This window comes from Leuresthes tenuis, unplaced genomic scaffold (assembly GCF_036924035.1).
Source record: "Leuresthes tenuis unplaced genomic scaffold, fLeuTen1.0.hap1 SCAF_12, whole genome shotgun sequence".
NCBI lineage: Eukaryota > Metazoa > Chordata > Actinopteri > Atheriniformes > Atherinopsidae > Leuresthes > Leuresthes tenuis.
This window is the reverse complement of record NW_027325366.1, coordinates 4,849,516-4,866,094: the sequence shown is the minus strand read 5'-3', so window position 1 is coordinate 4,866,094 and position 16,579 is coordinate 4,849,516. Positions and strand designations below refer to the sequence as shown.

The 16,579-nt window shown below is 39.3% G+C and overlaps 1 protein-coding gene across 1 annotated transcript in view; it reads right to left on the bottom strand.

The window, feature by feature from the left end:
* Nucleotides 1-742: 742 nt before the first annotated feature.
* Nucleotides 743-16,579, bottom strand: part of LOC140319886 (lactase/phlorizin hydrolase-like) — a 38,054-nt gene continuing 22,217 nt past the window's right edge. Inside the window, exons 19-20 of the mRNA XM_072397661.1 lie at nt 973-1,099; nt 743-888 (exon numbers count right to left, since the gene is read on the bottom strand). Of these exons, the coding sequence (XP_072253762.1) occupies nt 743-888; nt 973-1,099 (273 nt within the window). The remainder of the gene's footprint in view (nt 889-972; nt 1,100-16,579) is intronic.

The following is a 16,579-nucleotide window of genomic DNA, read 5'->3' as shown; positions in this document are numbered from 1 at the left end:
TTTAATCAAAAACTGTTTTCAAGGCATCAAGTACCAAATGAGTGCAGCAGCATAAAATGTTTAAATAATAAATAACAAATAATTAACCACATTAAAATTAAATGGTTGCTCCTTAAAATCATGACAAACTCATTCACGCTGGTTGATTTACTTAGCGGCACAATAATGACTTTTGTTTTGTTTGATTTTTATTTATTCTAATTTTTTTCTTTCTTGGCAGTGCTTGATTCACAGCATCAGCTCTTAAATTCCACAGATATCTCTGTTTACTAGCTGTGTAGTCATTAAGGAAAAGCTTTAATGAGATAACGGTTTTCATAACTCTTTACCACATGTCAAAGGTCCTGATAAGGAAGATTATCTGAATATTCTTACACCGTAATAAAGGTAAAGAGTAAAATGATAACTGATTAAATTTGTAAATTTGAAATTCTTTGGGATGACCATCAACAGAACAAGTAAAAGATAACAGGAGTCAAGAAGCACAGTGCATATTAAATTAAAAAAACTCACTGGACTTAAATATCCAGTCATCTGTTACTGGAAGTTATCAACAGTAGCAGATTCTTTGAGATCAAAACATGACAGTTAGAAATGGCTACAAAGGTTTGAGTTGTATGCCCAGCTTGTTTTAGTGTCCACCAGCCTTTACCAGAAATTGTTGCATGCGATACACATGGCACATGATAACCATGCTTAGTTATGAATGTATAAGTGTACAGGCCCACTCATTTAATGCAACTTAGTAGTCTACTCTGTGTTCAGTAGCCTTGTGCAGCAGTTTTTGAACACATTTGCCCACACCTGCAGCATGACGCAGCAGTTTTTGAACACATTTGCCCACACCTGCAGCATGACGCAGCAGTTTTTGAACACATTTGCCCACACCTGCAGCATGATGCAGCAGTTTTTGAACACATTTGCCCACACCTGCAGCATGATGCAGCAGTTTTTGAACACACATGCCCACACCTGGCAGCATGATGCAGCAGTTTTTGAACACACATGCCCACACCTGCAGCATGATGCAGCAGTTTTTGAACACATTTGCCCACACCTGCAGCATGACGCAGCAGTTTTTGAACACATTTGCCCACACCTGCAGCATGATGCAGCAGTTTTTTAACACATTTGCCCACACCTGCAGCATGATGCAGCAGTTTTTGAACACACATGCCCACACCTGGCAGCATGATGCAGCAGTTTTTGAACACACATGCCCACACCTGGCAGCATGATGCAGCAGTTTTTGAACACACATGTCCATCCATAAAAGATTTGGGGAGATTTTGTCACCTGACCTAATGTAATCATGCTCACTGAACCAGTCACCTATTAAAAACAAAAAAGAAAGAAAATAGCCACAACAATTTTAACTTGTGATAATCCATTCTGTTCCCTTGAGAACATAAGTCACCTTTGTTCTTTATGTAACACACATTTGTTGCCACATGACGTCTCAGTCAAATGGTTCATGGTCCTGACAATCTTCAAAACTAGATGTTCATGACAGGGCGGAGCCAAGGGCAATCTGTGACCACGCCACACAACGAACAGTGAGGGTCCTCAGAGGCTTGTTATGTAATTATAGAACGAGAGTTGGATCCTGAAACTCCTGTTTTATTATATAATCAATTCAAATTTATTTGTGTGGCACTTGAATTGAATTGAATGAATTGAATTGAATGAAACTGAATTCTTTAATTGAATAGAATTAATTTAGACACCAAACTAAAAATACAATAAAAATATACCCAGGTGTTCAATTGGGTTAATAGACAAACAAATAACTAAACTTGTAAATAAATAAATGAGCAGATTATTTTGTGTATTCTAAATGTAAAATGTTCTCATGAGCTTAACATTAGAAGCTGCTCTTTATTTAAACATGGTGTCTTTCTCCATGGCAATAAAGCTTGCATTTTTAAATAAGAACGACTTAATTAATGAATAAATAACTATACACCGTAGTGTTGCATGCTGGAAAACAACAATGCATAATGTTGTGCCACATGGAAGGTCATGGTCACCACCGAAAAAAAGTTTTATGCCTCCAATACTGGTTAATAGTTATCTTTTTTCCACCCAGAGCTTTCCACTGTTCATATTCATTAACAGCCTTTGTGTCGAACAGCAGTGATAATCAATTGTAAAGGAGACATGTTAAGCCTTTTTTAACAAGGTGACATAATGTCTTGATTTTTTACTGAACTTTTTGTGACAGGCTTTGATGAAAATAGCCATTTGTTTAAGTGGACATGCCATGATTATTCATGTCATTGAATAAGACATTTCATTCTTATTCAAAGCTATTTCTAGAATAGGTTTGTACTCATCAAAACTCAGAATAGCAACCTCGTGTTTTTCGAGCATGAACATCCACTTAAATCCAGTCATACATGTTTGAGTCAAAATTGGGTCCAAAATATGAAAGTGATCAGTGTGACAAACCGCCACAACAAAGATTACAGCCAGATGTCTGTTTGGTAAATCTGCTCATTACCTGCAAGTGTGCAGCGTCACAGATTATGTCATATTTTAGTTCCTCGTGCTAGATATATATTTTGGATAATCTTGTGTTAATAGTGCAGAAATAGGAAGTGTGGTAAAATGCCACCTCAAGCAGAAAATATCTACTTCAGGAATCAGAAAAGGTCATGCTGCTTACTCACTCCTCAATTGTCACTTAAGGCTAGGTTGCCAATTGTTGTTCTTTGTCCCCAACACGTGAAATAAACAGATGCTGGAAAATGCAAATGGTTGCCTGTAAGAGTAACTCCATGTTTCTGAGTGGCTGTAGAAGCAACAAATGGATACTTCTGGTTTTGATAACGAGTATTACTTTTTAACACAAAGAACAGTTAGGCTCCTTAGCTGTCTTTTTACTCTTTATACCACTGATGGACTAACGCGTTCATGCCTAATGCCAACAAAACGCAGACATCAGAAACTGCTACACCCGCTGCTTGAAGTTCAGACTTGTGCTGTTTAAGTATTAAAACAACCTTGACTTTTAGCTTCAGTCTTTCTGCAAAGCCAGCTTCCTACTTGGCCTTGTTTATACATTTCATCCGTGAGATATAGTGGACAAAACCATGAAAACTTTACCATGTTCAATTTAAAAAAGAAAAAATTTCAATTTTCTTGAAGATATCCAAAACAAATAGGACCATAGGACCTTTAAACCCTTTCGTCTTACTCTCACGCATATTGAAACCTCTGGGGGTACCTAAATCATCAATTCCATCCACTTAGGAATTTAGTTTCAAAAGTACTTTTGAAAAACTTTTTTCTGCCTTCATCATGCTTTTTCAGCCCATATACATATATACATACACACACACACATATATATATATAAAACCTAGTATTGATTTTTGATAGGCTAGACTCAGGATGCAAAATGTCAACTTCACTGTCAACATTAAAGACATTTTCAACAGCTGCAGGTGCGCCCACTGTGACCACATTCATGAACTTTGTACACACAGCTGACCAAATTCTGCCTCAGAAGTCATACAAGTATTTGGCTTTGCAGTAACAATACCAGTTAAAAAACAGTTGTTTAGTGTAATTGGAGACAGGGGAGATAAAAGCAGGAAATGTTTTAAAGCCTGGAAAAATAATCTCTAAAAATCTCTAAAAATTCACAAAACTTATTTCCAGAAGTCTTGTGACTTCTAATGAGGAGGTGAGTTTCATTTTCTGGTGCTTAGGTTAAAGGCTGTTCTGCTCTGCTGACTTTAATCTAGCACACACAAATTAACTAAAACATGCAAATAATATGACTAAAAGGAAATACAATGAAAATGATTTCAACATGTAAGCAAAATATGTCTTTAGTTCAATGTTGGAAAGGACCTTTTTCATGCCCCACTGAAAATTAGGGCACTCTTTATTGGATAAACAAAGATAATTTTCCTTTTTTATATAGTCAATAGAACATCATGGTAGAGTTGAATTGTATGAAATTTTGTGTTTCAAAGTTTTATAACAAGTAGCTTGTATATGAGAATGCTGTTAATTGTCAGAAGTCTTGAACAAAGGAATGGGAAATTCTTTATTTAATTTAGTTTATTTTTTAGTTAGTTTGAGAAAAACAACATTTCAAGGCACTTAACTATAACTGACTGAATTTGAAATGGATGACCGAGTTTCTTCTTATCATGACTGCAACATGTATCACTGAATATGATACAAATAATGTATCACATTATATGATGTGGAAGCTTTTAACACACCTTTGAGTGTGAGAAACTCATGGTGTGTGCCTTTCTCTCTTTGCTGAATAAAGTTTTGGATTAATACAATCATTACACCATTTCTCTTATTAATGTGGTCATTACTGCTTCACTGAGTCAAACATTTATTTAGAGAAATAAAGGGTTTGGTGATGTATATTAATTACCTCTGGGGGGCGCCAGTTAGTTATTTTCAGGGGAGACTTGAACACAGACTGTGACTGTGCTGTTGCAGTAAAGCAGTTGAACACTGTTAATAAATATTTACGTACTTCACTGAAATGTAAGATAAGAGTAGAAAATTATGATATCTTTAGGGGATTTAAACCATTACCTTCAATGACTCATTCAAACACCTACAGGCTTTAAGCTCCACCAGTGACCTTTGGTCTAACCATCATGGCTTGAATAAGCCAGCTCAATAACACTATCCACACAAATAAGGACTATCAGCACAAACACACAGCTCTGCTGCTCCAACCTGCTGGGCTACCTACATCTTATCTCCAGGGTGACCTGCCTTCTCAACAGGATGTGCGCATGAAATCACAGTGGGTGTCTGTTCTGCTTGCTCCTTGGTAGCTCTGATCAGCTAGGGGTCTGGTCAATACCTGAAACCCCAGAGACTGTCAGGATGGGGTATGAGTCAGACTGGAGGAAAACATAGTCACTCATTATTTTGTCAAATGTTTTTAGGTCAAGTTGATTAACTTATTTAAAAGTTTAATAACTTGCACGTGTGTGAACATCTGCCGATATCTGTGTTACACAAACATGTACGAGATACTGCACAAAACATTTATATGAGGTAGAGTTATATACAGCATATGGAATTTATTTAACAGCACACAAATTCAACTTCATCAACGGGCAGCTGTACCGCGACCAGGAAACCACTCCTTGGCTCTTCTAAACCCCAGGTGATCAGAATTCATTAACTTGTATAAATAATTTCACTGTAGATGGTATATAAGTAACTCTGAAATAGTCTGTCCTAATCACAGTTATCTGTCAAAGCAAAATATATAGCTCACCGCCAGTCTCACCAGCATAGGATGTAAGCAGGTCATATTTGTTTATTTGAGTTTGTCTTGTTTGTTTTTTTCTTTTTTCTATCTCACACTTCAACTCTTTTGCACTGTTTTGCTATTTTGTCTTTCTTCCCCAACCCGCTGCGTTTCCACCTTAATAAGTAATGTTAACAAGCACGGCGCACATAGAGTTTTGAGCAGAGCACATAATCAAGTTCCACACAGCATCGACAGCGCGCGTACACATTGTAGCAAGCCCATACTGATGAACAGAAACACAAACAATGTCAGGTTCATGCACATATATGTACACACGCATGGGATGCTTTTAGCAAGCATCCAGCACTCACTGCGTTAGTCTGAGCATGTCCATGCTAAGGTTTATTTCATGGAATGTGCATGGAGCTGGGTCCAGAGAGAAGAGATTAAAAATCTCCAATAGATTGAAGGATCTACAGGTAGACATTGTGTTATTACAGGAGATTCATTTATCAAAGACTGCAGCTGATGTTCTCACCACAGCACAGTTTCCTCATGTGTACTCAGCCTGTTACAACTCCAGACAAAAAGGTGTAGCCATTCTGATAAGTAGAAGAGTAAATTTCACGGTAAACAACATAGTTATAGATCCAGAATGTAGATTTCTAATAGTTATTTTATCTACTCAAAATATGAATTTATGCATTGCAAATATATATGGTCCAAATGTTGATGACCCCTCATTTTTTCGCTCCTTTTTCACTTCACTCTCTGATCACTCAGATAACACACTCATCATAGGAAGGGACTTTAACATGGTATTTGACTCAGGAGTAGACGGGCGCAGTACTACAGGAAGTCAGCGGAACTGGCAGTCCACAAATATTGTATATGAATGATTTTGGTCTTTGTGATGCTTGGCGCTCCCACCACCCCACTCTTAGAGAATACACCTTCTTCTCACCAGTACACCACTCATATTCAAGAATAGATTATTTCTTAGTTAGCAGTTCCTTGATGAGGGATATTTCAGACACCAAAATCCACCCCATCACTATCAGTGATCACGCCCCAGTTTCTATCACACTGAAGAATAAGAGAGCTACACCACCAGCTAGAAATTGGAGATTTAATACATCTTTACTAAAAGCCTGATTTTATTAATTATTTCAAAAGGGAATGTTCTGTATATTTAGAAAACAATGACCTGCCAGGAATGTCAGCTTGTATTCTCTGGGAAGTCGGGAAAGCAGTTATGAGAGGCAAAATAATCTCTTTTTCATCAAATAAGAAAAAGAGGGAAAGTTCAAGGATATCAGATTTAGAACTCAGGATTAAATCATTGGAAGCTGTCTCCAGTACCTCCAAAGATGAACGCATACTAAATAAACTAAAAAAAGCTAAGACTTCGCTTGGAGAACTTTGAGCATGGCAATAAATCTGGAAGGTTCCTAGCAAATCAACTATGGAGAAACAAGGAGAAAACAACAATCACTTCTGTTAAAGACTCAACAGGAAATGTCACCCATGACCCTGATGTAATCAACAATGTTTCAGGGACTTCTATAAAACCTCATATTCATTACAAAATGATCCATCAGACAGTAACATAGATCAGTTTCTTAGTAACATCAACCTTCCAAAAATACAACCCGAACAGGCCATGGCTCTGGATTCACCTCTTTCAATAGGAGAACTCCATGAAGCCCTTCAACATATGCCAAGTAACAAAGCCCCAAGACCAGATGGTTTTCCATCGAGTTCTACAAAGAATTTTGGACTGTTTTAGCACCTACATTTTACAAAATGGCATTACAAGTTAAGCAGAATGGCAGATTACCCCCACACATGAACTCTGCTAACATTATCCTGCTACAGAAACCAGGAAAAGACCCCATACTTCCATCTAGCTACCGCCCAATATCTCTAATAAATGCAGACCTCAAAATAATTTGTAAAGCCCTCGCCAAAAGAATAGAAAAAATAATTCCAACCAGACAGGTTTTATAAAGGGGAGACACTCATCCACTAACACGCGCAGGCTAATTAATCTCATAGACTATTGTACCATCAACAACTTGGAAACCACAATCGTCTCTCTAGATGCAGAAAAAGCATTTGATCGAGTGAACTGGAAATTTTTATTTGCAGCATTAAACAAATTCTGGTTTGGGTCAGACTTCATCAACTGGATAAGGATATTATATAGCTCCCCAAATGCATGTGTCAGGACAAATGATCAAACCTCTCCAAGCTTCAGTCTGCAGAGAGGTACAAGACAGGGTTGCCCACTTTCCCCCTCACTTTTTGCTATTTTCATCTAATCTTTAGCAGCTGCTATCAGACAAGATAAAAATATTAAAGGCATCCAACTCTAACATATTGAGCATAAAATAAGTCTTTATGCTGATTATGTATTACTTTTCCTTCAGAACTCTCAAACGTCTCTCACTCACACGATCACACTCATAAATAAATTCTCAGCACTTTCGGATTACTCTATCAACTTGTCTGCCCATTAACTGCAGGGTCCAGAATATACCTGCGATCACTTTACAGTCAGGAAATATTAGATATTTAGGCATAAACATTTCCTCCAGGCTCTCAGGCTAACAAAGCTAAATTATGTGCAACTTTTAAAGACAGTAGAGGATCTCACTTGTTGGAAGTTATTACCTATATCACTTATGGGGAGAGTTGCAACCATTAAAATGATAATACTACCAAAAGTTAACTATTTGTTCTCAATGATCTCCATAAAACCATCTTCTACTTGGTTTAAGTCATTAGATTAATGTATCTCCAAATTTCTGTGGAAAAACAAACCACCACGTATTAGTTTAAAAACCCTACAGAAGACCAAGGAAAGTGGTGGATTAGATTTACCTAATTTTCAGCATATTTCCTAGCCAATAGGTTACAATATATATCAAAATGGTTTAAACCTAGCCCACTAGATGAATCATGGATAAATATAGAACAAGCATTGTGTGATAATCTGGAAATCTCCGACCTGCCGCTTATTAGTCAAAACGTAAAAAATCACAAATGTTTCAAAAGCATTAACATCAGCACCTCTCTGACAGCCTGGTGGGACACCCATCTGGAACAACCCTGACATCCTGTAAAACAAAAAATGCTAAACTTTATTCTGTGGAAGATCAAAGGAATAATGGAAAATGGAAATGGAAATTTTATTTCATTTGATGAGCTCATATCACAACATGAGATAGGCAGCAATAAATTCCTAGAATACCAACAACTCAAGTCTATAATAACAAAGAAATATATCCACCAGACTTACAACTCCCGATTAGGGTAGCAGAATTTCTAAGCATCTGCAACTCAAAACTACTATCAAAAATATATAAATTATTGTCTAAGATAGATGACACAATGTCTCTACCATCCTCAAAATGGGAGGCAGATTTATCCATCAGTTCTAGTCATAGCTTGGTAAATGGTAAATGGACTTGTACTTGTATAGCGCTTTTCTAGTCTAGCTGACCACTCAAAGCGCTTCTGGCCACAAATATGTTTGAACACCTTCAGAATGACTCGGAATCCTAATTAGCAGCTCATACAATACAAAATTCTTCATAGAACACATTATACAGGACAAAGGATATTCAGGATGGGTCTGACACACTCAAACATCTGCTCACATTGCACAGACAACACACCTGATGATTTGTGGTTTTGTGCCCCTGTCCAGAAGTTCTGGTTTGAAGTCTCTGAGGACCTATCAACATGGCTAAAGTGTAGCATCCCTGCATGCCCCACACTGTGCATACTGGGTGACTTAGACAACATCAACGTGGAAATTAACTCAGCACACATGGTCCTCACAGTGTTATGTATCGCAAAGAAAACTATTCTCATGAACTGGAAAGTGAAGAACAATCTGTGTATTAACCAGTTTAGAAATGTTCTTTTAGATTATATTAGCATGGAAACAATGTGTGCCACCTCAAAACATCAATTAACTGAATTTCACTCTCTCTGGTCCCCACTGATTGGCTTTATCACATAGTGGTGGTGGTAGGTTGCTGTCCTGTCCCTCTGGGCAGTTGGGTGTGTGCTGAGGGGGACTCTGTGGCTCCGGGCGTCTGGTTGGGCGTCTCACTATTAGAAAACATTGAAGAGCCGGAAGGGTGAGGGGAGGGGTCTTCCCACACCCCTGTTTCCTGGTTGCTGCCCGGGGCGGGAGGGGCCAGGAGGATGAATTATTCTGCTGGTTCGGGGTCTGTGGTGGCTGGGGGACTGCTGGCCCCCTGGTGTGCCCCATGTGCCAGTTGAGGGAGGGAGGGCATGTGCGGATGTATGGGACATGCAAGTGTGTGTGGTGATGACTGGGCCTGGGTCTGGGACTTGCTGTCATCTGGCCTGCTTGTGCTGCTCCCGATGGGGGGGCGTTGCCTCTCCCCTCTGCTCGCAACTTCACCCACCTGTGGGCACGTCTTGACTCCCAGGGCACTTGGCCAGGGGTGCTGGGGCAGGTGCTGGCCCACTGTGTGGCTATCTGGGGCGCTTGACCCTCTCGGATATCTGGTGGGGCCTCTACCGGGGGGTTTAGGGGCACTCGGGCTCCTGGGCCCCGGCCCGGGTGCATGGCCCATGTCTGGGCGGCTGGGGCCTGGCGGGGTAGGTGGGCCGTTGCCCCAGGTTCCCGGGGGGCCTCTGCCCTATGCTTATGGGGGTTCTGTCCGGGGGCTTCCTCTGCGGTCTTCTGGGTGGATGCGTGGTTGTCCCTGCGGTGGGCTTCCTGGGTTCTGTGCTCTGTGGGGGCTGGGGTCTTGTGGCCCTCTCTGCCTGTTTCTGATTGCTGGGGGGGCTGTGGATTGTGGCTCTGTACACTTATACACTCATAATGAAGCATGGTTATCACATAGGTCCTGTGCCATGGGTATTGCATGTTCACGCACACACACACACACACACACACACACACACACACACGCACACACACACAAACACACATTCATTAGTCCAGTAGCATGCTGGCTAAGCAGTTGATGTGTTATCCTGTGGTTTCAGGTCATCTATCCACAGTTGTGTTGTATGTCATTACCGCTTCTTGTGCTTGTTTATGTTTGTTTGTGTGTTTGTTTTTTCTCTGCTTGCCTGCTTTTAGGTGCTCCTGGAGGCGCTAAGGCTGGATTCGCAACTGATACCATGGATTGTCGTCTGTTTAGTTTTTACAGGTGTAGCAGCTGGTTGTCTGGTTTTTGTTTCTATTTTTGTTCTGTTTCCTCTTCTTCTTTCCTTGTCCCCCGGTCCGGTTCGGCTCTATTACATGTTATAGATTGTAAACAAAAATAAATAAATGGGCAGTTGATGGGCATCAAGGGGAGCTTTGCATTTATAAAGCTTCCCTTGGCAAAGCAAATCTGTTTGGCATAAAAGGTAGTCAGATACAATTCAGCTGCCATAATGCTGGATAGGACAAGGGAAAAAAAAAATTACTTCTACCAGAAGGTTTTTTCTTCACGTTCGCCCAATGCTGGCACTCAATAAATCTAGAAAACGTTATACTACTTTAAACTTAGATACTAAACTCAGAATTTACCAATCAACCTGATTCTCGTGACAAAATGCCACATTGGTCCACAAAGCAAAACGGCAAAGTCTTGGATTAAATGTTAAAATATCTTACAGTAACCATGTTTTTATACTCTGTCCTATACATAGATACAGCTTAAGTTTTGATTCATCAGCATGTTGATGTTCAATGTTTCCATATCTGTTCCAGTGTGGTTACAGCTACTTTTCACATCTCATTAGTGTTTACTTGGCCACAAATGCTCATCTGTAGGGAGGAGTGGATGATGGGTCTATGTGACAATCCACAACAGTCAAGACTCTGCTCCATACTTCACAAGGTCTAGAAATCCTACAAGATCATGAGCCTTTGTGACACTTTATTTCAACAGATCGCTGGATCCAGACTCATCATTCACAATGTTTTCAACAGTCATGGTACTTTTCGACTTCCCTCCAACTCATGATTCCTTACTATTCTGCTGTGTTCTCACCTGTCAATGATAAGTAAATAAGATTAGGGTTAGAATTATTGTACTTGTACAACAGTTAGAAAATGACATAAATCAGAGTATTGTGATTCCTTTCATGTCAAGTACCATTTCACACTGTATGAAAAGGACAAAAGTATGTTTTCCACATTTATGGTGAGACTTCGACTGTACTAATCACAAATGTTTTAGGGTTAAATTCCTGATTTTACCCTGCAAAAACCACTAACAGATATATTAACCAAACTGTTCAAACTTGCATGCCACTGTACTGAAGACCACATGAAAAGTCATGCTTTTATAAACCTATAATATCCCAGCAGATGTCACTTTAAACCATTGTCTTCTAAAGACTCCAAGTTCTTCATCATGTCTTTGACAAGCTGATGTGCACAAAGAAGCATAATCATGCAGCACATCTGTTGCCGGGTACAACCTCTCCATTCTGTAGATAGACGGAGATGAAAACTGATGCTCTAATGTTGCTTTAATCAAATGCTTGCTGTGTGAGAGTCTCCCCTCTGTGTAATAAAGGGAGAGTGATGGTGATTGCAAACTGCTGCATGCCATCCTTGCTCCCAGCACCCTCTGCTGTGCGAACCTGTGATGGAACAGTTACTCTGATAAAGAGTATTGCTGATACCAAAGAGTTATTTGTTGTTGCTGTACATTTTAACTGTGTCTGTTTAGTGCTCATATTTTTTGCAAGTTTTATTCTGGTTTAACATATAATAAGTGCTTAAATTACATGTTAAAAAAACAAGCATTTTTTTAGAAATGTTCGAGGCTGAGAAACAGTATTTCAATACAAGTTCAGGAAAAAAAAATCAGTGTTAAAAGGGTTGTGTGGGATGGGAAGCTGGAAATGGAGGAGGAATATTTTCATTCCAATAATAACCATGTGATACTTTAGGAATATTTCCAGCCAGGGCTGTTAGAACCATCCTATGCTGCTCAGATCAGAAGACAGTACTAGGCGTTACTTTTTTAAAGCACAATTTTGCATGTATCCAAAATGATCAGAGATATACATTTTTGTTTACTTGACACAAAAGAAAAGAATGAAAGAGAAAATCTGTCAATATATTTTTTCGATTCTGTAAATCAAATTACACAGAGGCTTGAAATGAAATGAAGCAGGATTTTTTATTTGAATCCAAATGTGCAAAAAAATGTTTCATTAACACACCATCTGTAAAAGGGTTAGACTAATATATGGTTGTTGGGTGGTGTTTTGTCTGTTTCCCTTGGCAACCTTATATACAGAAGTCAAAGTTGGTGTTACTTTTATTAACATAATTAGCAAAGTAGTGGTTCTTTTATACACCACTACACAGACTAAATCATTCTAATTATTAATATTACAAATAATTATTTATTTGTTTTTAGGTGTATCTTTTTTGGTGATGTTGCAGGTGCATGGTATACATTATGTTTTACACTAACCTATCAGCAAAATCAACTGTGAGTTAGCAATTTTTCTTTGTACTGATCTCTTTTTTGGACACGCAGAGATTTGTAGAAACAACATATGAACACAACAAATTCATCCCCTCACATTGAAGGTGAAAAAGTGAGTTTACACTTTGTAGCAGTCACAGTCATTCATTCAGGGTTATGTTTATAGCCACCGGATGAAATTAACACTATTTTAGAATTTTGTAAAAATTATTACCATTGCATGAGATGAACATTTCATGTTAAATTTTTAAATATACATTAAGAGCAGAATGTGCATACCAAATTTGTTACTATAGAGTGGTCAGCCATAACATTATGAGCATAAACAGAAAAAGAACGAGCCATACTTTTCCAATGCAATGAGTAACCTGCATGCTGGGACTCACATGATTTATCACGAGTGACCAATCACCCCCCACAGCCAGTCAGGTACAGCACTGAGTTCCAGAACACCTTCAGGTGTTTTTTGACCACGCCTTGACTGGTCAGAGCGCTTTTGGAAGGATGAGGAGAGCACACTATATGCTAGACAGGTGGTCATAAAGTTATTGTTGAAATTTACAGGTAGGAAGGATCCAAAAAGAGACTGAGAGGGAGAGGTGAGTAAAAAGTTTATTTAAAAAGTTTATTTCTACATATGATTAGTAATCTGTGATGGACTGGCGACCTGTCCAGGGTGTACCCCGCCTTTCGCCCAATGACTGCTGGGATAGGCTCCAGCCCACCCGCTACCCGATTAACGGATTGACGGTATAGAAGATGGATGGATGATTAGTAATATTGCTGATGGGTCAAGGTGATCACGGGAATGTGAGTTTCCCTTATGAATACATCAGTGGCTCACGAGAAATTTGAGCATAACCTTGAGTATTTTCCTGTGACCCGGAACAAACCTCTTAGGTGTTGATCCAAAGGAAGGGAAAACCAGTGTAAGACAGCAGTAGCAAAGCAGAATGAAGAATGGATTGATGGAGAGGTTGCAACGTGTTTGACCTGAGAAATGTGGAAAATGGAGTGTACTCTCATGGTAGGGGTAACTTGAGTGGAACAGTGGTCGGGTCATTTGGAAATGACCTTGCAAGGAGACAGACGAGTTGAAGAGAGCACTATGTATGATCAAATATTCAACAACACTGTAACAACAACACTGATGACAGATTATAACCGGTAACAACAATCAATAAACCAAATGGTTCTATCACAGACAATCTGTGTTCACAGTTTCTGAACCTCTTGGGCAAGAAGAAGAAATTTAAAAAAATTTTAAAAAAGAAAATCTTGGGTGCACCCTAAGTTTTTTACTGTCAGCGTTGTAATGTTGTCTTGAGTGTCAATTAAGAGAAGGAAAATGTCTTCTGTCACAATTTACATTCTGTTTCATGTCTTGTCTCGTCATTTCCTGTTTTATTTTGAAATCACTAACTTTCCCCTCTCGTTTCAGGTATCTTGCCCTTCCTCCCGTGTCAAGCGTCTGATTGTCTGCCCTGGGGTATATCTCGACCCAGCCTGTATGAAGACAAAACCCTTATTGCAACAGCTTTGAAACTCAACTTGTACACATGCATATCTGAGTATGTTTACAGATTAATATGGCCATATTATAGTCTTATCAAGTCTGGTTGAATCATAAACTTGAATTCAATTTACAATACATTTTAATCAGCTTTTATCATTAGAATCGCTTTTAGATACAAAACCATATTTTCATCTCTTTAAATCAACATTTAAAACTTTTTTTAACAGATTAGGGATGGACTTGCTTCCATCACTTTCTTGTGCATGTGTCATCTTTGCTGAAGATGCCTGGTGGCATGCTGGGTTGAGTCTTAAAGGGGAACTCCAGAATTTTTAAACCTCAATCTTATTTCTGGCATGAAATATGTTTATCTACTCACCGAGAACAGTTTGAAAGTTGGCTAGATCCATATAAAGGAGTGAACGGGGCTTAGACGATGCATCCTCTAAATAAGGCATTATCTGTCTTTATTTCACCAATACTTTAAGACCAATGAATGACTGTACTATTGCACTGTTAGCTCATAGCGGCTTTCTACACACTCTTCTACTGGGATGACATCATCGACGCGCGCTGCTGCAGCACAGCTTATTTGCTCTGTGACAGTCAGCTAACTTCACACGTAGTTTGCTATTGATAGTTCTGTGCAACATGGCAGGATATTTATCATATTTTGATGACGTGGGCGACAACTTTTTAGGGTGCTGTGGTATGTAGAATACCCTGTTGTCATCATGGCTCAGCTGATGTGCTGGAACTTGAACAGTGTAGCCTTTGTCAATAATGGTGTCCATGAAGGCTTTGTACTCTTCATAGAACCCAGGATTCATCTTGAACTTTCTGAGCAGAGTGGCTATGCACTGTTCTGCCACACAACGATTATTAGGCATTTAAAGCCTTCTGTTCCTGAGTGGCAATCCAATGCTGTAATATCCATTCTCTAGAGTTGCTGTTTCCCGCACAGACTGCATGAATTGTTTGTCTTCTTGTGACAACTCTTCTTTGTCGTCATAGTTACACTCTGGGAAATCAACATTGTATTGTTGGACCAGAAACTTCTCAATTTCCATCACAGAGATCCTGTTCACTGAACATTGAGGTGGTTTACTCTTTGTGTCATCCAGTTCTTTTCATATGGGTCCATTCACAACCCAGCCAACATAAGTCTTCACCACATACAGTCCTCCATCTACTGTTGATGATGCGCCTTGGCCCCATTGCCTTTGGACAGTTTGCTCCAATAAATGAGCCTACGTCTGCTTCTATTTCTGGCAAGCGTACTTCTTTGAGGTAAGGCCACTTTTCTTTATCTGATTGCTTTGGTATGTTGTCAGTGTGAACAGGTATGTTGCTGTGAGTGTACACTTTAGGTAACTGAATATACCTATTGTCCTCCAATCCGCACACTTCCAGGTCCGATATAACATGGCTTTTCATGAGTTTCTGTTCTTCAGGTTTGTTTTGACACATGGAGCTGAGAAGTATTTGTGTTGGTTTCCCTTTAATGTTCAGTTTCTTTTGCAGGTCTCCAGTGCAGAACATTGCTGTACTTCCTGGATCCATGAAAACAAATGTTTCCACATACTTGAGGCTACAAGATTCTTGAGTGATAGAAACTTGAGCACATAATACTTCTTCTTCATGAGCACCATAAGCCTTCTCAGGTGAAACAGAACTTTCTTTGTTTCTGAGGCCACCATCACTCTTGTCAGGTGAGACAGAAACTTCCCTTTTTGGTGTATGTAGAATGTCTGGGTGCCTTAATGCACATTCTTTACACTCTATTCTTCTTTTGCAGAATTAGCTGAGATGGCCAGGGTTTAAGCATCCAAAACACAGGCCCTTTAATTTCAAGAACTCCATGTGTTATTAGTTATTGGCTATATATAGCTCGGGTGTGAGATTGCTGGCAGTACAAACATGGCTTCTCAAAGGCAAACCCTGTCTTGCTTGAGTTTGCTGGTTTCACATATGATCCTGGAGGCCGTTGGTTTTCAACTGAAACATTGGTGGCAAAACTGCTTCCACTGAAGGGTGTAGCGAACTCAAGTGTGGAATTTAAAACAAACTTAAGATTTTAAATGACTGCAACATTCTTTTGTGGGGATGGTCAGTGTGGAAATAGCAGATGGGGGATTTCTACATCAAAGAAGAGAAATTTACAACAACCTTTGCCCACAAAAGCATTTTTGGGGGAGTTTTCTCAGCCCCTCTTTCCACAGACCTGTGCCATGAATTTAGATAAATGCATTAATAGCTTAGTGCTAACTAAGCTGAACAAACAACGGACCCTTTCAGGAGAGTATTGGGGAAAACCAGA